Genomic DNA, 21,261 nt, shown 5'->3' with positions numbered 1-21,261 from the left:
CCAACTGAGCCACCAGGTGCTCTTAGTAGGATGCTTTTGTTGTTGCCTCCTTATTTTACTTACAGTGATTGCAGAGCATTATTTATCTTTAATATTTAAGTGTAAAACATTATTTAAGTTTCCAAACTTAGTAAATTTTTAGATTATATGTGAAGTTTTAAAAAGTTTGATTTTTCTACATTAGTGGTAATTTCTGTGTAATTTCTAATGTTTTTCATGTGTGGTTTTCACGTAGTTGTAACCATACTGTGTGTAACATTTTATGTTCTATTGTTTGCCAGTTCTTAATAAATACCTTTTGTATACTTAAACATCAAATAACACAGGTTTTTAGTAATAATGAGATATTGATATTTCATAATGCACTTAACAGTTCTCTTCTTCTACTGTATCTAAGTGATTTCTGGTTTTTGCTGATGTAATTAATATTGCTAAAAACATTTTTTCCCTTTTTAGTTATTTTTTTGTGATAAATTTCAAGGACTGAGTAATTTGGTGGTGGATTATGAACTTAAAAAAGTAACATACAGTATGTATTGCTTTCTCAAGTAATTCCATGAATATATAATATAACTGGTAATGAAGGGTAATGATTATTTTAATAAAGCCTTCACAGCATTAAATATTGTAGACTGCACATGCAAACGATGCTTTACTTTTCCTTTAATTCACTTCAGTTATGGCAAAATTGATCTTTTTTCTTATGTCTTCCCACTATTCATATTTCCTTTTAGATGAATTTGCTTTTATATTCCTTATCATTTACTGATTCATGGATTCATTTATTCAAATATCTAAGTGCTTTTTTAAGTGATTCATTAAGCTTTTAGTGTATTTGTCAGAACTTTTGAAAGTTTATGTAAACTCTATGGCTTCTCCTTGTGAATATTTGTACAGTCAAAATAGAAACATGTTACAGTGTCAAAGAGGGCCATTTTGACATTCATTTATAACAGTAAATTTTCCCACAGATTTTGTGTATAACATACCTCAGAAAAATTGCAGGTTTGGTCTAGACCCTGACAACAAAGCTTGTCAAATGAATTTTTTGGTTTCCCAGTTCATGTAAAAGTTATGCTTACAATATATTGTAGTTTCTTAATTGTACAATAGCCTTATATCTAAATATATATATATACACACACATATATCTTAATTTAAAAATATCTTATTGCTAAAAAAAAAAAAAGAAAAAAGAAAAGGTGAACATTATCTGAGCTTTCGGCGAGTTTGTAATCTTTTTGCTGTTGGAGCATCTTGCCTTGATGTTGATGGCTGCTAGCTGATCCGGTTGATGGTTGTAAAGGTTGAAGTGCCTCTGGCAATTTCTTAAAATAAGAAAACAATGAAGTTTGCCACATCGAGTGACTCTTCCTTTCATGAATGATTTCTCCGTAACATGCCATGCTGTTTGATAGCATTTTACCCATAGTGGAACTTCTTCCAAAAGTGGAGTGATTCTTTTCTAACCATGCTGCTGCTTTATCAACAAAGTTTATGTAGTATTCTAAATCCTGTGTTGTCCTTTCAGTAATCTTTACAGCATTTCACCAGGACTATATTCCATTTTAGGAAACCACTTTTTTGACTCCTCTGTAAGAAGCAACTCCTCATACATTAGTTGTATCATAAGATTGCAGCAATTCAGTCACATCGTTGGGCTCCATTTGTAATTCAAGTTTTTCTCCTTTTTTCAACCATATCTGCCATTGTTGCCTCCATTGAAGTCTTGCACCCCTTGAAGTCATCCATGAGGGCTGGAATCAAATCCTTTCAAACTCATGTTAAAGTTGGTATTTTGACCCCTCCCATGAGTCATGATAGAATTCTTAATGGCATCTAGAATGGTCAGTCTTCCCAGAAGGTTTTCTTTTTGCCTAGATCCATCAGATGAATTACTGTCTATGGCAACTATAGCCTTTTGAAACGTATTTCTTAAATAATAAGACTTGAAAAGTTAGAATTATTTGTTGATCCATGGGTTGCAGAATTGGTGTTGTGTTCATTGGCTTGAAAATAACAATCTTGTACATCTCCAACAGAACTTTTGGGTGACCAAGTACATTGTCAGTGAGCAGTAATATTTAGAAAGGCATTTTTTCCCCGAGCAGTAGGCCTCAGTGGTGCATTTAAAATATTCAGCAAACCATGTTATAAACAGATACACTGCCATCTAGGTGTTGTTGCCTTGTGATTTTTAGAATGGTGAATGAACATTGGCTTCAATTTAAAGTCTCCAGCTGCATTAGGCCCTAACAAAAGATTCTGCCTGTCCTTTGAAGCTTTCAAGTGAGGCAGTCACTTCTTTATAGCTGTGAAATCCTTACATGGCATCTTCTTCCAATTAAGACTGTTTTGTTTATGTTGAAAATCTGTTGTTTAGTGAAATCCTTACATGGCATCTTCTTCCAATAAAGGATGTTTTGTTTATGTTGAAAATGTGTTGTTTAGTGTAGCCACTAATTATTCAACAGGATCTTCTGATAACTTGATGTAGCTTCTACATCAGCACTTCTTTATGGAGATGGCTTCTTTCATTAAATGTCATGAACCAATCTCTGCTAGGTTCAGGTTTTTCTTATGTAGCTTCCTTATCTCTCTTTCCTTCAAAGAATTAAAGGCAGTTAAGGCCTTGCCCTGGATTAGGCTTTGGTTTAGAGAATGCTGTGGCTGGCTTGGGCTTCTGTGTAGAACATTAAAAATCTTTATCCATATCAGCAATAAGGCTGTTATCATTTGTGTATTCACTGGGGGCTAGCACTTTTGTAACTTGTCTAACTGGCACAATAGGCCTACCTTTTGGCCTAGCTTAGCTTTTGACATGCCTTCCTTGCTAAGCTTAATCATTTCTAGCTTTTGATTTAAAGTGAGAGACATGTGACTCTTTTGCTTGAATACCTAGAGGCTGTTGTAGGTTATTAGTTGGCCTAATTTCAATACTGTTGTGTCTCAAGGAATAGGGAGGCCCAAGGAGAGGCGGGGGGAGATGGAGAATGGCGGCTCAGTGCAACAGTTGGAATGCACTCAACATTTATTAAGTTAACTATCTTATATGAGTATGGTTTTTGGTGCCCCACAGCAATTACAATGGTAACGTCAAAGGTCAATGATCACAGATCACCATAACACATATAATAATGATGAAGAAGGTTTAAAATATTTTGAGAATTACCAAAATATGATGCAGGAACACGAAGTGAGCAAATGCTGTTGGAGAAAAATGGCACCAGTAGACTTGCTTGAAGCAGGGTTGCCACAAACCTTCAGTTTGTAAAAAACATAATTCGATGTGTAAAAAAAAAAAAAATCTGTGAAGCACATAATGTAATAAAACAAGATACACCTGTAGTTACATAGTCGGTGATCTTACCCATTGTTATTACCTTTATGAAAATGGCACTTACGGTATATGGCCTTGGAATAAGCGGTGTCCACACTGACCATCTGTTTGCTCTTCTCATTGTGACCTTGTGTCTACAAGAAGTATTCCAGAAGTGTGAAACATTATTCCCGGTTTCTTCTTTTGGGTAGCTCCTTTGTCATAGCTTAGGTGGTATTTTCTTAAGACTCACCAGATTGGTTTAGTTCTTTCCTTTCTTATGGTTTTGTAGCATTCTGTGCTTCCCATTTTTGGCATTTTGCACAAGATTAAGTAGGTACATGTTTGTGTAGTTATTGGTTTGATGACCAATAGTATTTCTCTCACTAGATTTTGGATTTCAATGGAGAAGATTCTTAAATGGTCTTGTCTACCCCTGTAACTCCAGTCTGTGCTTGGTGTATAGTAGTATACAGTAAAAACTTAATGAATGAGACATGTGAGTCAAAATTCGTGGGTGCATGAGGGACCATAGTAGATGGTCATGCTTAGGTGTAGACAAAACTTATATTCTTAAGCCAGGGTGATCGCCTTCCACAGTGAGATAGTCCAGAATTATAGGTAGTAGATCTTTGATTTTATCACAGATTGGAGGTCAGTGATTGAAGTGGCAAGACTGAATCTTGGTTGCATGCTGTCAGAGTTCTAATGGTAAAGGAGTAGCTTGTCAGGATCAATGTTTCCTAATGGTGAGATAATTAGCTTGGCAATTTTACCTTGTGGTATAAGTGAGAGTGCCTTATGGCAGAGTATGAATTCACTAAGGAAAGAAGAATGACCTTGTCCTTCGTAGAGTGAGTAAATGTTGTATTTAATTTTATTCTGGTGTGTCCTTTACCAGTTCCCTTTAAACACATACATGTTCACGTATACATGTTCACACATGATATTTCCTTAATTTAAAGATAGTTTTGCTCTTTACTATGACCTCTTTTACTTTGCCAGCTAGTCATTTAACATCCTTATGTGTGTAAAAAAAAGTTTTTTTTAAATGCTTGCCACAATTTCCCTCTTGTGTTTATAATAAAGTGTTTTAAAATAGACTCTGGGCTTCCTGTGTGGTATTTTTAAATGATCTCATTTCATTTTTATTTAATGCCTATATAGTTGCTTTGTTTTTTTCTTAATTTACTTGTGACTAAGAGTGATGGCTTCTTCTCTCCCTTCCCACTTTGACTGTCAGAATATGGAGTTTAATATAATGTGGCTTTTGCATAGTAGTCTTGCTTTGGATATTTTCACCAGTGGTTTTTACTGAGAATTTAATTTCTTATAGTTCCTTCCCATATGTTTCATAAAATTACTTAATCTTAGAAGCAGGCACTTTATGTTTTCTAAGCATTTTATTATCATATCTTAAGTGTTTTTATTAATGTTCATGTATATGGATAATACTTAATGATCATAACTAGTAATTGGGCATTATTTATTATTTTAGTCAAGAACTTTTGTATGTAGAAAAACCACTCTAATATTGCATCACTTTGTTATTTGTATTACAAAGAAATAATTGTCACTCTTCACTTGATATTTTAGCTCTGGAGGCTAGGGGAAATATGAAATTTGCAAAAGTTATCCATGCACTATCAGTTTATAAAGAAATCTGTAGTTATCCCTTTACATTTTTTTCATGTTTCCCGAATGTCACTGTCTTTATCTAGTCCATATTTTTTTCTATTATATATATAAAAACATGGTAACTGCTCCAATTAAAGTTTTCTCTATCTTTTTAAAAAAATATATATAGTATAAGAGAATACCGCTTTCTTCAAAGGCTACTTTTCTATATCCCACCACATAGTAGTCATCTTCTACAGCTGATCATTGTCTTTTAGAGCTAAACAAAAAAAAAAAAAAAGAAAAGAAAAGAAAGACATCATAGAATCAAGTCTAATCAGTCACTTTTTTCCAGCGAAGAAACTGAGCCACAGAAGTTTTAAATCCAAAGTTACACACCTATTTGATGGCAGAATTTACACTAGAATAAAGGTCTAGTGATTAGTATATCTTTCAGTAAACTCCCTCATTATTCCCTAACATATGTAAACTGAAACTTCCCCAATCCAAGCTTGTACTGTTTGTAACAACTTTGAAAATATGCTAGCTAACATTTATTAAACGCTTACATGCCAAATACTCTGTTGACCACCGTCCATTTATCATTTCAGTACTCAGGATTATTCTGTGAGATAGCTATGTAGCCCCTTTACAGATTTATACCACTTTATAGATAAGAAAACTGAAACAATATAGTTCAGTTTATTTCAGGGTTCATAATGTGTTTGATATTTCTGCATACCCTGTTTTGTTTAACCTAAAAAATATTTGTTGCTTCCTTATCTATCATGGATGAAATCTTGTGGAGAAAATTCATTTATAAGCTGCATTTACTTACTTTGTAAACATATAGTGTATCAGTCATGACATGACTTCTGTGCTTGGCAGCATGACATACTAGTTAACCTGAAAACCTTTCCTCAGCAAAGGTGGATTAATATATAATATGCTGGGTAATATATAACACTTAAAATTCTAAGTTAATTGCTGAACCTGCACCAAAAAAAGCAAGGAGGAAACTGAAAACCAGAGTTGAAAGTAGGCACTTAAGCTTTTTCCAAATGGGCTGTGGCAAATTCATTTATCAGTGGGCTTGGTTTTTAATCACCGAAAAGGGGTGAGACAGGAAGGGAGGAATTGAGAAGTGATTTCCATTTCTATAAGCTTATAACTTCTGAGTAGAAAGGTGGACTGTTTTCACATATATGCCCCACTCTTGATTTAATAAGAAACTTCTCAGTTTTGGCCTTGATGGGGAAGAGGGCAGGGTCTTTTGCTTGAGAATTTATAACCATAGTCCTGTCATCACTCAGATTTTAGTTTCTTGTGTGGTCTAGGAACCATCAATACAATAACTTAACTTAAAATATGACCCAGTTGGACTCTTTACATCTCTGGGTACCAAGTAGTAAACACAGATACTTGATGTGGCATGTACCTTCAACTATGGCAATGTTTTTGAAGAAGAAAGCCTTGTGAAATGTAAACTCAGAATCTGGAATGACCAAGGACTTGAAAATAATCCACCAAGATCAAGAATTAGCAGAGTCTTCCAATGACCAATTTAGATTCCTAGAATTTCAGATAATGTAATTATTGGAAATAGTGTAAAATGGCTGCTTAAAAGTATCAAAGAAGCAAAAGATAGCACTGAAAATTTTGTGAATCTTCAGATTTAAGAATCATAAATCCCAAACAAGAAAAATAAATTTTTACATGGATACATTGTTATGAAACCCTGCTGTGCTAAAGATAAACATTTAAAAGCAACCCAAAAGGGAAGAAATTAATGACATGATCTCCCAACAGTAATGTTAATTTTTTAGTTCCCCATACTTGGTAATGAAGAGGTGGAGGAGCAAACAACAAGCAAATAACTTGTGTTTGAACACCTATTATACTTGAGGCACTGTGCTGAGCTATTTGATGTTCTCTTCAATTAGGTCCATTACAGTCCAGTGATTTTCCCTTTTCCAACCAAAATAAGTAACCGAATCTTCTTGTTAGACTGTATCTAGAATTTGTAAGTTTCTCAGTACTTTAACCAGGCTCTGCCCCCCTTCCAAATGAAAATATTTATTTTTCTAGTTCCTTATACCCAGAAATGTCCAAATTCCCAACCTGTAATCATAACAAGGTAGAGCAATCGAATTTAAGTATATAAACTTGAAGAGAAGCATGTTAATTCTTAATAATGCAGATTAGTATTCTAATTTAAATAGTATGACAAAGATATGTAGGAGAGAGACCGAGTCATAGTTTTAGAGTTAGAAGCTATTTTGTTAATCTTTATATTAAGAATTATGTCCTAAACGTGGTGACAGAAATATGTTGTGTTAAATTAAGGCATCTCTTTTCATCACTCTTTCAGCATGAAGCGGAATCTTGTCAAATGTTTGCCATTGTTGATGTTTAAAAGCAGTTAATCAAAGAAGCAGATCTGTAGACACGTGTTGGTCGGTAAATTCTTTCTGCTGGTAGTTCTAGCAGTATGAACAGGGAGGGATTGCTGAGATGCAAGTGAGGATGGAACAATGAAAAGTAAGCTCTTGCTGTAGAGGGCTTTGTGTTTTGTTCCTTGTGATTATTTAAAATTCACCCTGTCATCTAATTATCACTGGGCACCACACTTTTTTTTTTTTTTTTTTTTTTTTTTTCTGTGCTATTTAATTTGAGTGTGGCTCAATGGTTTTATTTTATATTCTGTTGAAAATACTAAATGATTGTTACCCAGACATTTTGGCTTAACTCAGCCCTGGAATGTCACTTCCTTTCCTTTCCCATGATAAAAACTACAAAATCATTATCAACAACAAAATGACCGCTATCTTTTAAAGGTTGCTGTCTTCTGTTGGCTTATCTTATCAGAGGGAGCCATTTGCATGTAGTCTTTGTCACCTGTTGTGTCTTATGTGTACCCAGAAAGCTGATTGGTTCTGTCTTGTTCTTGCTTCCGCAGCCACTGCTGTTCAGACTTCTGCTTTCTTCTCATGTGATCAGTCTTTCTCTAGTTTCACTTTCTCCCTTTATTCTTCCCCTGAAAGGGTAAATGCTTACCTATTGTGATAATACCAACTCTTTGGAAGCTCCTTCTTAACTTTATTTTGTGTAACGTTTTTTAATCCTGTCAGTGCCTATTTTAAAATAATTTTCCTTTTCCCTCCTTCAGAAACCTTTATTATTGGTTTACTATCCCGTTATTTTATTATTTTTGTCTATCTAGTATGAGTCCTGGCTGCTTGAGTTTCTTGAATGGCATTTAATTTTATTTAAATTAGAGTTTTACAAGGCTTATAACAAAGGGTCCTCTGGGCCCCTTTCATCTTCACTTCTTTTTCAGAACCAGTCTTTTCAGCTCATTCTTAGATATTTACCTCTAAATTTCTAAATAAAATGCTTGTGTCTCAATTTTCTGATCTTTCATGTTTAGATATTATCTACATACATTCTACTACCACAAACTTAGTGTCTTACAACAACATAAATTTATCTCCTTACAATTCGATAGTTTAAATGTCTGAAATGAGTCTTGTACTAAAGTCAAGGTGTTAGCATGGCTATATTCCTTTTGTAAGCTTCCTAGAATCTGTTTCCTTGCTTTTTCTACCTTCTTAAGGCCACATGCATTCATTGGCCGGTGACATTCAGCCCCCATCTTCAAAGCCAGCAGCATCACTGATGGTGCTTCTGTCATCACGTGTCTTTCTCTGACTGTCCTTTTTTGCCCCTTCCTTTCATTTTTAAGGACCATCTTGATTATATTGGGTCCACCAGGATAATGCCGGATAAACTCCCTATTTCAGATCAGCTGATTAGCAAGCTTAATTCCACCTGCAACTTTAATTCTCCTTTGCCATGTGAGATAACATACACAAGTCTTGGGATTAGGATGTGGACATCTTTGGAGAGGGGAGGCAGGTAGCCTTATTTTAGCTTTTAGGGTTAACACTCACTGTCTCCATCTTTAGTCTTTTTTTTTTTCTCCTAAATTATCTAGGTATATAACATTTTGCTTAAATTTATGTTTAATATTAATATGTTATGACCATATATGGATGAATTGTAATAGACTACCATTAAATAATTTTTCTTGTGCAACTTTTATTCCAGGAGTTAATAACTGCCCTATTGGGGCGCCTGAGTGGCTCAGTGGGTTAAGCTGCTGCCTTTGGCTCAGGTCATGATCTCAGGGTCCTGGGATCGAGTCCCGCATCGGGCTCTCTGCTCAGCAAGGAGCCTGCTTCCCTCTCTCTCTCTCTCTCTCTGCCTGCCTCTCCATCTACTTGTGATCTCTCTGTCAAATAAATAAATAAAAAATCTTTAAAAAAAAAATTAAAAAAAAAATAACTGCCCTATTAAAATTTGAGTAGTGTTCTATGTACTTACCATTCATTCCGCAAAACTCTTCTGGATATGTAGCTTCTCTCAGTAGTTCCAATACATGAGGAGATAGTTTTAATTTTTGTAGTTACTGTTCTTTTAGTGCACTTTTTTCTTGTTTCAATTTCTTTTTGTTTCTAATCCTACCATAGAACTAGCTTGAAGTTTTCTTTTATCAGATTGTCCTGGGAATTCTCTTTTCTCTTATGTTAGATCCCCTGTTTCTTGGATCACATATGTGATTCTTTCCTGATTTACTCCCTGATTTTGGTGGAGTACCGTTTTGTAGTTATCTTTCCAGCAGAGGAAGTAAAATTTTTTTCAGATCTGGCATATCTGATGAATTTTTCTTCTGCCTTCATATGTGATTGATAGTTTCGCTGTTTATAGATCTCTAGGCTGGGAGTAAGTTTTCTACAGAATTTTTAAAGTATTACTTTATTGTTGTCTTCTTGTTTTCTAGTGTTGCCGTTCAGAAGTTTGATGCCATTCTAATTGTATGTTGTATATTTGTATGTCAGTTGTTTCATGTTTGCATGTTTGTTTATTTTTTATCTCAGAATCCCTTAGGTGCTTCTCTTTCAGGTGTTGGGTTTCTGTGCGTATGCTTTTTCTTTTGTTGTGCTGGATTTATGGTACACCTTTTTAATTAGAAACTCTTGTTCTGTAGTTTAGAGAGATCTTCTTGAATTATTTCTTTGATTATTTTCTCCATTTTATTTAATAGTCTTTTTGGAATTTTTGGTTTCTAGGTATTTGATTGTTTATGCTGATCCTTTCATTTTATTGTCATTTCTCTCCCATTTTCAACTCTTGGGATTTTATGTTTTAATATATGGTAAATTTCCTTAACTCTAGTTTCTAATTTTTCTATTTAAAGAGAATTAACATCGTGTTTTTCATTTCTAAGGGCTATTTTTTTCTTTGGAAAAAAAATTTTTTTAAGGATTTTATGTATTTGAGGGAGAGTGTGTGAGAGGAAGCATAAATGGTGGTGGGAGGGGGAAGGGCAGAGGGAGAGGAAGAAGCAGACTCCCTTCTGAGTAGGGAGCCAGAAACACGGTTCCATTCCAGGACCCATGAGATTGTGACCTGCGCGGCAGGCAGGTACTTAACTGACTGAGCCACCAAAACACCCCTTCTTTGAAAATTTTAACTAAACATCTTGTTTTTGTTGTAGTATCTTCTGTACTCTCTCTATTATTACTAAGATTTTTGCAATTATTATTATTAAGCAATTATTATTACTAAGATTTTTGTTTTTGGTATTTTTAGTTACCCTGTTTCTTTTCTGTGTTTTTTAATCTCTATGTGTTATAGTGATTGCCACATGATATCTGGTGGTCCTTCATATTTAGAATAAAATACTAAATCTGTGTTTAAGGTTGGAGCTTATTGAATTGCTGGTGTCATTGTAGGGGAATTGGACCCTACTTATTTTTTGTTGTGGGAGAGCCAGTTATCATTATCTCTGGTTCTTTTTTCTTGGACTGGCCAGTTTCCACTTAGAGAAATCCTTCCATTTCCTTCCTGAAGGTTATAAGCCTGTCACTCAGAGTTCTTAGTAAGGAAAAGAAGATCTCAGCCTGTGGTACATAAACTCCACATAGATTTTTAGACAATCTACTTTTTTTTAGTTTTTTATTTTATTTATTTATTTGACAGACAGAGATCACAAGCAGGCAGAGAGAGAGGAGGAGGAAGCAGGCTCCCTGCTGAGCCAAGAGCCCAGTGCGGGGCTCGATCCCAGGACCCTGGGATTACGACCTGAGCCGAAAGCAGAGGCTTTAACCCACTGAGCCACCCGGGCGCCCCCAATCTGCTGTTTTTAATATGCACGCTTTTCTTTGGTTGTATCCCATAGTCCAAAATTCTTGTGGTTTAACCTCTCATAGTGAACCCTTAGTCTTTTGCCCGGATGAGTCTGGGGAAGTTGCATGGCTCTGTGAATTAAGGGAAGGGATCTAAGGCGATCTGATAATTCATTCTCTAATCTTTTTAGCCTCATCTGCATTCCTTCCCTCTGAACTATCTGGCTTCTATAATTTTTAATTTTTCAAGGTTTACTGCAGATTGACTTGTTCCTTAATAGAATAGATAAAAGTACCTGTGGGAAATTTAACAAAGTCATCTCATTTCTACTTGTTCATCAGATATTCCTCTTTCAAAATTTTGATGATAGCTCTTGCCTTCTTGAGAGTTCCTTATTCAGCTATTGTCTTTTCATTTTCTTTTCTTTTCTTTCTTTTTTTTTTTTTTGAGTTTAAGAGCCTAAAAATTTTTAAGTCTTTTAGTGATGATTAATAGAGTGAACACAGGTAAAACCTACATGGGGTTTGGCTCCTTAATCTTTTACTTAGATAAACATGCAGATGTGCAGGTTATTCTCATTAGTTTATCTTTTAATAATTACAAGAATGGTCATAAGCTGATTATTGAACACTGGAGAGTTGACACTGAAGGCTAAGGTCTCAAAGAGGATGGAAAAATTGTGGCAGGCAAGAAAGTTGATAGAAAAAGAAACAAATATGAAAAACCCACCACAAATATCATTCTCAGTGGAGAAAAACTGAAAGCTTTTCTGCTAAGGTCAGGAGCACGCCAGGGATGTCCATTATCACCACTGCTATTCAACATAATACTAGAAGTCCTAGCCTCAGCAATCAGACAACAAAAAGAAATTAAAGGCATCCAAATCAACAAAGAAGTCAAACTATCATTCTTTGCAGATGATATATACTATATGTGGAAAACCCAAAAGACTCCACTCCAAAACTGCTAGAACTTGTACAGGAATTTAGTAAAAAGTGTCAGGATATAAAATCAGTGCACAGAAATCAGTTGCATTTCTTTACACCAACAACAAGACAGAAGAAAGAGAAATTAAGGAGTCAATCCCATTTATAGTTGCACCCAAAACCATAAGATACCTAGGAATAAACCTAACCAAAGAGGCAAAGAATCTATACTCAGAAAACTACAAAGTACTCATGAAAGAAATTGAGGAAGACATAAAGAAATGGAAAAATGTTCCATGCTCATTGATTGGAAGAACAAATATTGTGAAAATGTCTATGCTACCTAAAGCAATCTACACATTTAATGCAATCCCTATCAAAATCCCATCCATTTTTTTCAAAGGAATGGAACAAATAATCCTAAAATTTATATGGAACCAGAAAAGACCTCAAATAGCCAAAGGAATATTGAAAAAGAAAGCCAAAGTCGGTGGCATCACAATTCCGGACTTCAAGCTCTATGACAAATCTGTCATCATCAAGACAGTATGGTACTGGCACAAAAACAGACACATCGATCAATGGACCTAAATGGAGAGCCCAGAAATAGACCCTCAACTCTATGGTCAACTAATCTTTGACAAAGCAGGAAAGAATGTCCAATGGAAAAAAGACAGCCTCTTCAATAAATGGTGTTGGGAAAATTGGACAGCCACATGCACAAAAATGAAATTGGACCATTTCCTTACACCACTCATGAAAATAGACTCAAATGGATGAAGGACCTCAGTGTGAGAAAGGAATCCATCCAAATCCTTGAGGAGAACACAGGCAGCAACCTCTTCGACCTCAGCCGCAGCAACTTCTTCCTCGGAACATCACCAAAGGCAAGGGAAGCAAGGGCAAAAATGAACTATTGGGATTTCATCAAGATCAAAAGCTTGCACAGCAAAGGAAACAGTTCACAAAACCAAAAGACAACTGACAGAATGGGAGAAGATATTGCAAATGACATATCAGATAAAAGGCTAGTGTCCAAAATCTATAAAGGACTTATCAAGCTCAACACCCAAAAAACAAATAATCCAATCAAGAAATGGGCAGAGGACATGAACAGACATTTCTGCAAAGAAGACATCCAGATGGCCAACAGACAGATGAAAAAGTGCTCCACATCACTCGGCATCAGGGAAATACAAATCAAAACCACAATGAGATATCACCTCACCCTAGTCAGAATGGCTAAAATTAACAAGTCAGGAAATGACAGATGCTGGCGAGGATGCGGAGAAAGGTGAACCCTCCTACACTGTTGGTGGGAATGCAAGCTGGTGCAATCACTCTGGAAAACAGCATGGAGGTTCCTCAAAAAGTTGAAAATAGAACTACCCTATGACCTAGCAATTGCACTACTGGGTATTTACCCTAAAGATACAAATGTAGTGATCCGAAGGGCCACGTGCACCTGAATGTTTATAGCAGCAATGTCTGCTATAGCCAAACTATGGAAAGAACCTAGATGTCCATCAATAGATGAATGGATAAAGAAGATGTGGTGTATATACACAATGGAATACTATGCAGCCATCAAAAGAAATGAAATCTGGCCATTTGTGACAACGAGGATGGAACTAGAGGATATCATGCTTAGTGAAATAAGTCAATTGGAGAAAGACAACTATCATATGATCTCCCTGATATGAGAAAGTGGAAATGCAACATGGGGGGTTTGGGGGGTAGGAAAAGAATAAATGAAACAAGATGGGATCTGGAGGTAGACAAACCGTAAGTCTCTTAATCTCACAAAACAAACTGAGGGTTGCTGCGGGGAGGGGGGTTGGGAGAGGGGGTTGGGGTTATGGACATTGGGGAGGGTATGTGCTATGGTGAGTGCTGTGAAGTGTGTAAACCTGGCGATTCACAGACCTGTACCCCTGGGGATAAAAATATATGTTTATAAAAAATTTTTTAAAAATTAAAAAAAAAAAAAAGAGTCAGGTAATTATGTACCACAGGACTAGGAATATGTAGTAGGAGTTGGTATTTTCCAGAAAAGAACCACAAGGAGAAGAACTAAGAGTGCATTATTTTATATTAAATTCTATTACAAAAAAAATCAATGTTTTTGGATTATTTCATTGATAGTGTGTACAATGTAAAATTATATTTTAGTTGCAGTGTCTTAGAAATTCCTTCTTTTGTCTTCTGGTGGAAGCAGCATTTGAATGAATGTATGTGTGAGAGTGCTTTGTAGAGGGAGTATTTTAAATGTTAGATACTGTCATTATCTTTGTGATTGGCCTCTTGACTCATGTCAGCTGACTGTACGTCTTACCAAAATATTGCACCTCTTCTCTAAATTAAGTTCTGTGTAAAGAGCCGTTTTCTTGTTTAAGTACGTTGAACAGTGACTACAATACTTTGGCCTCTCCATGTAACAATAATAAATAGTAGCGTGTCTTAAGCTACCTAATTACTCAGCTACTTTGTTAATGCTGCCCCTATCCAAAGCAATGCTTTTTTTAGTTTGAGAGCTTTTGCTCTTTTAGTTTCACCATGTTGCAGGAGATTTCCTTTCACACTTTCAGGAAGCAGCATTCATGTATGACACAGTATGAATGGTGCTCTGAATTATGTAATGGCAAGATTTTACTCCTTTCTGCTTTCCTAGAGCTTACATTTGGGCATGTTACAAATTTTGACTTGAAGGTAGAATGGAAATAAACCAAGTTTATTTTTAAGTAAGGCTTTTTTTTTTTTTTTTTTTTAAGGGGTCCTGGCTGGCCCAGTTAGTAGTGCCTGCGACTTCATCTCAGGATTGTGAGTTCAAGCCCCACATTGGGTGTAGAGATTACTTAAATAAATAAACCTAAAAATTTTTTTAAAAGCACTTTATCTTTTTAAAGAATGTGTTCAGGTTTGTGGTAAAACTGAGGGGAAGTTAGTTCCCATATGTGCCCTGACCCACACAAGCACAGCTACCCCAGTATCAGCATCTTCCACCAGAGTGGTTTTTGTTACAGTGGATGAACATACACTCACATATCATAATCACCCAGAGTCCGTAGTTTAAATTAGCAAGATTTTTTTTTTTTTTACTAGCAGCTTTTCTCCATTGTTGAAGTCAATCAAGAGATGTCTATAATTTATTTTTTAAAGTCTTAGCTTATGGCATTTAAAACAGGTTTCTTTATAAAATAGCCTTTATGGAGAACTTACGCAGAATGATGTTTCAGTTATTTTTTTCATGATTTTATCTATTTATTTAAGAGAGAGTGACACAAAGATAGCGACAGCACAAGCGAGCACAAGCAGGGAGGCGAGGGAGAAGCAGGGAGGCGAGGGAGAAGCAGGCTGCCCACTGAGCAGTGAGCCCAATGTGGGGCTCAATCCCAGGACCCTGGGATCATGACCTGAGTGGAAGGCAGCCGCTTAACCAACTGATCAACCCAGGTGCCCTGGTGTTTTAATCATTAAAAAAAGTTTTAAAATACTTAAGAAATGTAATCATAAAAATGTAAACTAAGTTTGTGAGAGTTAAAAACAAGATGCTTTGTATATATATGTATATGAGATTCTTACCAGAAGAGGTTCCAGGCAACTTTTTCTGATAAGAGTATTATATACAACATGCATTAAATATTAACAAAGATCTATCATTTTTCAGGGCACTTGGCTCACTCAGCCAGATGAGCAATGCCACTCTTGATCTAGGATGGTGAGTTTGAGCCCCACATAGGGTGTAGACATTACTTACATAAATAAACATAAAAAAAATTTACCATTTGTCATTAAAGATAGAGTCCTCAATGTGGTAGAAGCAGTGTTATAAAATAATTTAAAAACAAAGCCATTTGGCCTGTTCTTATTCTTCTGTGTTTATATCTACCAGAAACTAATTCAGTTCTTTTCATTCTGAACAACATCAGCAACCCTTGAAAGAATCTATCAGTAGCTCTTGTCTGCTGACCTCTATCTAGGTTTTAATATATGTTTTGAAAAATTGGCAGAGAATGAAAGTCTAACTGTGGGGCTTGAGGGCTAGGGGAGAAGGTATCGTTCTATTTTATATTCTTCTCATCATCTAACATAATGATTAGAGCAGGGTAAAGTATCTATTGATTATAACTTCCCACAACTGCAGTAGATGTGAAATATGTAGGGTTGCTCAGCTTCCTGTTTAAGGAGAAATGTGATCTGGTCTTGTCGCTTTCTGACTTGAGATTGGCAAAACCCTACTATCTGGTTCTTGGTTTTCTCATATGTGAAATGGAATTAGTAATGGTCACCTTGAGGTTTTGTTTTGTTTTGGAGATAAATAAATAAAATAATAAACTAGACCTAGGGATTGACAGTAAGTGCTCACTGAATGTGAGGTGCTATGAGAGCTAGTACTACCGTTAAAACGTTATTACTATGACTATGTTTATATAAATACTGTTGTCATCATTTAATTTTCTGAGATACTGCTTTAGATGTATGAGTCATGGATTTTGAGGATCTGATAAAAATCTGATATCACTGTAGAATATTGTACAAATGCACAACATTTTAGACTATTGCTCTGGGGATAATAGGTATCACTTCAAATGGAAACAACAGAGGTGGTGAATATTGGAAAATAGCAACCAGTCGATACACATTTATGTAATAACCACATAGAAATTAGTAAATGAATGGGCCCTTCTGAAGTGAGTGTTAGTATGTGAGAGGGTGTTTCTTAAAATGATATTTTTTATTTATTCATTTTAAAGATTTTATTTATTTATTTGAGAGAGAGACAGTGAGAGAGAGCATGAAATGGGAGGTCAGAGGGAGCAGAGTCCCCATGGAGCAGGGAGCCCGATGCGGGAATCGATCCCAGGACCCGGGGATCATGACCTGAGCTGAAAGTAGTCGCTTAACCAACTGAGCCACCCAGGCGCCCAAAATGATGTTTTTTAATAATTTGCGAATCACATAGTGTGCTGGTTAAACCGTAGATTCCTGGGCCATGTCTCAGGAAGACACTTGGACAATTATGGGGTTTCTTGAACATACTAAAATTGGGATGGAAGATTTCAGAGTAGTGTTCAACGGATCAGTCATAGAAAGTTTATGGTTTTAATTATTCATACATGTTCTACTTAGAGCTTCAGATGTGGAGAATAATATATATTTGATCCAAATGTGGAATATGGAAAAGGGAAATTATGATGGTAGATGTGAATACAGGCAAAATGAATAGTAAAGTCTTCTCTATCAAGTTATATTAAATATCCTAGTTCTTTTGCTACTATAGGACTTAGAGCAAAATTTAACTAAACTCCTACAATTGAATGTATCTTAATCTGAAAGTGAGGATAATAAACATTTTTATTACAGCCCCATTGAGAGGATTGAATGAGATAACATGTGTAACACAGAATAAGTCCTCAGTAAATGTTAGTTGATTAGAGTTCTTCATCATTATCATTTTAGTGTTTTGCAATATTGTCATTCTTAAGGTTCCCCTGCCTGTTTAATTCTCACCTACTGTTCAGGGGCAAAATGGGTTTCTCCCTTTTGAATTAAATTTTCCCTACCATTTATTTCATGATAATTATTATAATAATAATTCTATGCTCCAGTGTCCCTCAGCATATAGTAGAGATGTTAATATCTACTTCTTTGTTAATTGATATAGAATACCATTGATTTCTTTATCTGCTCATGGTGTTTCAATTTTGCTTATAAGCTATTGTATTTTAACTTAGGAACTGTCTTGTTTATCTCTCCTTATTCTATCTGATTAAGATATTCTGGACATTTGTTTACTCAGAAAGTTTTTGTTTAAATTAAATGTGTCTCTAATTAAAACTCAATGTAGAAGTTAAATTTGTTTCAAAAATAAATATCTTACTCTTTCTTTCAAAACTATGATATTTTAAAGTTTTCCTGTTTTTTAAACAAATATTTGTTTTAAAATATTTACTCGTATTTCTTGAGCTTGACTAATCAAAAGCTGACTGCATAAGTATAGTTATGAGAGTTCAGACTATTTATTTTAAAATTGCATCCCTTCACCTCCTAAATGCTAAACCATGAAACCTAACACAAATACTGTAAGAACATCTGAGGCAGATAATTAAAGTATAATTAAGTTTAAATGCCTTGGTGAAGGAGTATAAAAATTATTTAAATTCAATCGGCTAGTACATTTGCAGTTTTCTTTTATTAGGTGTGAAATCTAAGAATCCCCTGCCAACTCTTGAGGGCTCAATCCAGAATGTTGAATTGAAGTACTGCAGCACATCATTGGTCAAATGTGCCTCTGGGACCATGGGATCAATAAAAATTTGTGCCAAAGCCCCAGGTATGTGCAGCTGGACCGTGTAAAACTTTATTGCCTGTATAGGAGAATTGGCCTTGCATTTTACAAGGAGTGTTACTGAAACAAGAATTTGCTCATTGTTCCTATGAATCAGAGGTTTTAATTTTTTCTTCTTTTACTTTAAAAATTTTTTAATTGTGCCAGGATGATACTTCTTTAATAAATTAATTTTTATTTCAGGAAAAAAGCTGCATAGTTATGAGAATGGTTATGAAGGAGAACAACTAAAAGTGTACTCTTACACTTTTGGGAGGAAATAGGAAGTATAGATATATATGACACTTAAAAATTAAATTAAAATGTTCGTATAATAAACGGATAACTGTTTCTCAATTTTTAAAACTGGCTTCACCTTCCTGCTAATACTTTATTTAATCTATTTTCCATAAACACTTGTAACTTAAAGTTTTTTCAGTGCAACCTAAATTTCTAGGTAAGTTTAAAGAGGTACAGATTTTGTAGAATATTTAGAACATAGTATGTTCAAGTTCTTTCCTTTTACAATATCATCTGAACATGTTCTGCATTCATTAGCTAAATACTAAGACTTAATTTGTTAAGAGTTAATAGTGCTTTTAACTTTATCAGTCATGCTTTTTAGAGTATAAATGTACAGCTAAAATGACCAAAAATAAATGAAGTGTTATATTATGATAATATATTTTAAGATCAGGCATCCTCAAGCTACTCCTATATTTTTTTATAGGAATTTTTTCATTATGTTTCTCTTCAGGTGACAGTGGAAAAGAGAAATTGATTCCATTGCTTCAGGGTCCTTCTGACACTAAAGATCTTCATAGCAGCAAGTGGCTCAATGAGAGTAGAAAGCCAGAATCTCTCTTAGCTCCAGATTTGATAGCCTTCACAGTCCAAGTTCCACAGTATATGGACTACTGCCATAATTCCGGTGAGTATAAATTTATCATTATTCATTTATTTTGCATTTTCTTTTCCAGTAAAGCTTTTAAAAAGGACTTCTTTGAAAAACCAGTTTGTGTCCATTGAGATACTCTCTACAGTTGTGTTCTTTAAAACTTCAAGTGAAGTGTTTTTGTGTATTTTGATAAGTCATGTGTTCATAAATAATAATGATTTTATTTTATATGAGAAATAAATAATTCAGTTGTCATTATAACAATCTTAGATTCATAGCTCCTAAATCCAACTGAGTTTTAAAACCTATCATAGCGTATAATAGGTAGAAAGGACTAAAAGAAACTTAAAACATTGGAAAGAGAAAATATTTTTCCTTGGGATAGTAGCACTTTGTGACCCACCATCTGCCATACTAAAATTGGGTATTTGAGCCTTCTCTAGTTTTGCAGAAAGGAAGAAATGTTGATAGTAGAACCAAGAAAAAAATCTCAGAGATCAGGATCCTATTTCTTAGAGTAATTTTTCTAGTAGTATTTTGCCTAGAATCTATTTCATTTTATTCAACACCACAATAGCAAAGCCACACCTCTTGTGTTGAAAGGAGATACCAGAAGGATCAGTAAAGACTGGGATTAAAAAAAGATACGGTAAGTAGAGACCATTATCACCCATGAGGTCCATTAGTCACTATAAGGTTAGTAAAGGCAAAGTGGTTGAAAGGTCTAGAAATAAGATTGCTATATACAGATTTCTTAGAAGGGTGAAGGGTGCCAATTTTTTTTAAAGAATTAAATGGCCAGTGAGGAAGTGCTTTCAAATAGCTTCCTAAGAGTAGAGCTCTCTTAATATTTAACAAGTATTATAACTTATGGAAAATGTTAAGCATCACTGCATTAAGTTCAAAAGGGAAGACCATGAAATGATTTATAATTAATTCACCAGACAGAGAGAATATGGAGGTGAATATTTGAAACGTGCACAAAGACATAAAAAATATTTGAAAGATGAATTTTGTTACAGTAGCATTTGAAGCTGAATAGCATGCACATTAGAAACTTGAAATTAGTATCTTGAAATGTGAGCCTGAGGGTCCTCAGCATGCTTCTAAAGACGATACTCCTCGAAAAGAAGTTTCAGCCTGGTGAGAATTGGTATGGAACCCAAAGGAAAAATGTGAAGATGAGGCCAAACCCAAACTAAGACTCTGCATATGGATAGAATATCTGTCTTTTAAGGTAGGGACTGATAAACATTTTAATAAAGAGCCAGATAACTAATATTTAAGACCTTGTGGGCCATATTTTCTCTCTGTTAGCTATCAAATTCTGCTATTATGGTATAAAAATAGCTGTAGATAAAATGCAAATGAATGGATAGGACTGTATTTCAGTTAAGCTTTATTCACAGAAAACAAAGTGTGGGCCAGATTTAGTCTATGTCATTTACTTGTATTGTAGGGAGAAGGTATTGGAGGTTAAATAAACATCATGATTTTAAAAATGCCTATTTGACCATGTTCCTTAAATATACTGTTTGATAAACTTCTTTATATGTTACCCAAATAGTTTTTTATTTTTAAGATTTTACTTATTTATTTACTTACTTACTTGCTTACTTACTTATTTGACAGAGGCAGTGGGAGGTGGTAGGGGCAGAGGCAGAGGAAGAGAGAAAATCTCAAGTAGGGGCCACACTGAGAGCTGAGCCCAGTGGGCTCAGTCTCACAGCCCAGAGATCATGACCTGAGCCGAAATCAAGACTTGGATGCCTAACAGACTGAGCCACTGAGGCACCTCTCCATTTGGTAATTTTTGATAGGTTTTATTTTCAAATCATCACATCATTAAAATGATATTAAAATGATCATACCATCAAGTTAGAATTTTGATACCTAAGAAGGGACTAAGCTTATTTGAATCTACCACATATTAAAGTTGGACAGGGCCTCCTTATTTTTTGTTTTGCCATATACACAGAAG

At 35.0% G+C, this 21,261-nt stretch overlaps 1 protein-coding gene across 9 annotated transcripts in view; it reads left to right on the top strand.

The window, feature by feature from the left end:
• VPS13B (vacuolar protein sorting 13 homolog B) overlaps positions 1-21,261 on the top strand; it is a 746,538-nt gene that overhangs the window by 204,681 nt on the left and 520,596 nt on the right. For all 9 annotated transcript variants that reach the window (XR_004382801.1, XM_032858607.1, XM_032858609.1 and 6 more), the window contains exons 18-19: positions 18,254-18,388; positions 19,140-19,313. Coding sequence is in view for 8 of the 9 variants with exons in the window: in XM_032858607.1 (XP_032714498.1) it covers positions 18,254-18,388; positions 19,140-19,313 (309 nt within the window). In the remaining variant the exon portion in view is untranslated. The remainder of the gene's footprint in view (positions 1-18,253; positions 18,389-19,139; positions 19,314-21,261) is intronic.

The sequence above is a fragment of the Lontra canadensis genome, unplaced genomic scaffold (genome assembly GCF_010015895.1).
Source record: "Lontra canadensis isolate GAN:19392208 unplaced genomic scaffold, GSC_riverotter_1.0 scaffold15, whole genome shotgun sequence".
NCBI classification, from domain to species: domain Eukaryota; kingdom Metazoa; phylum Chordata; class Mammalia; order Carnivora; family Mustelidae; genus Lontra; species Lontra canadensis.
Note: the sequence above shows the minus strand (reverse complement) of the source record. Positions and strands in the feature narration are given on the sequence as shown.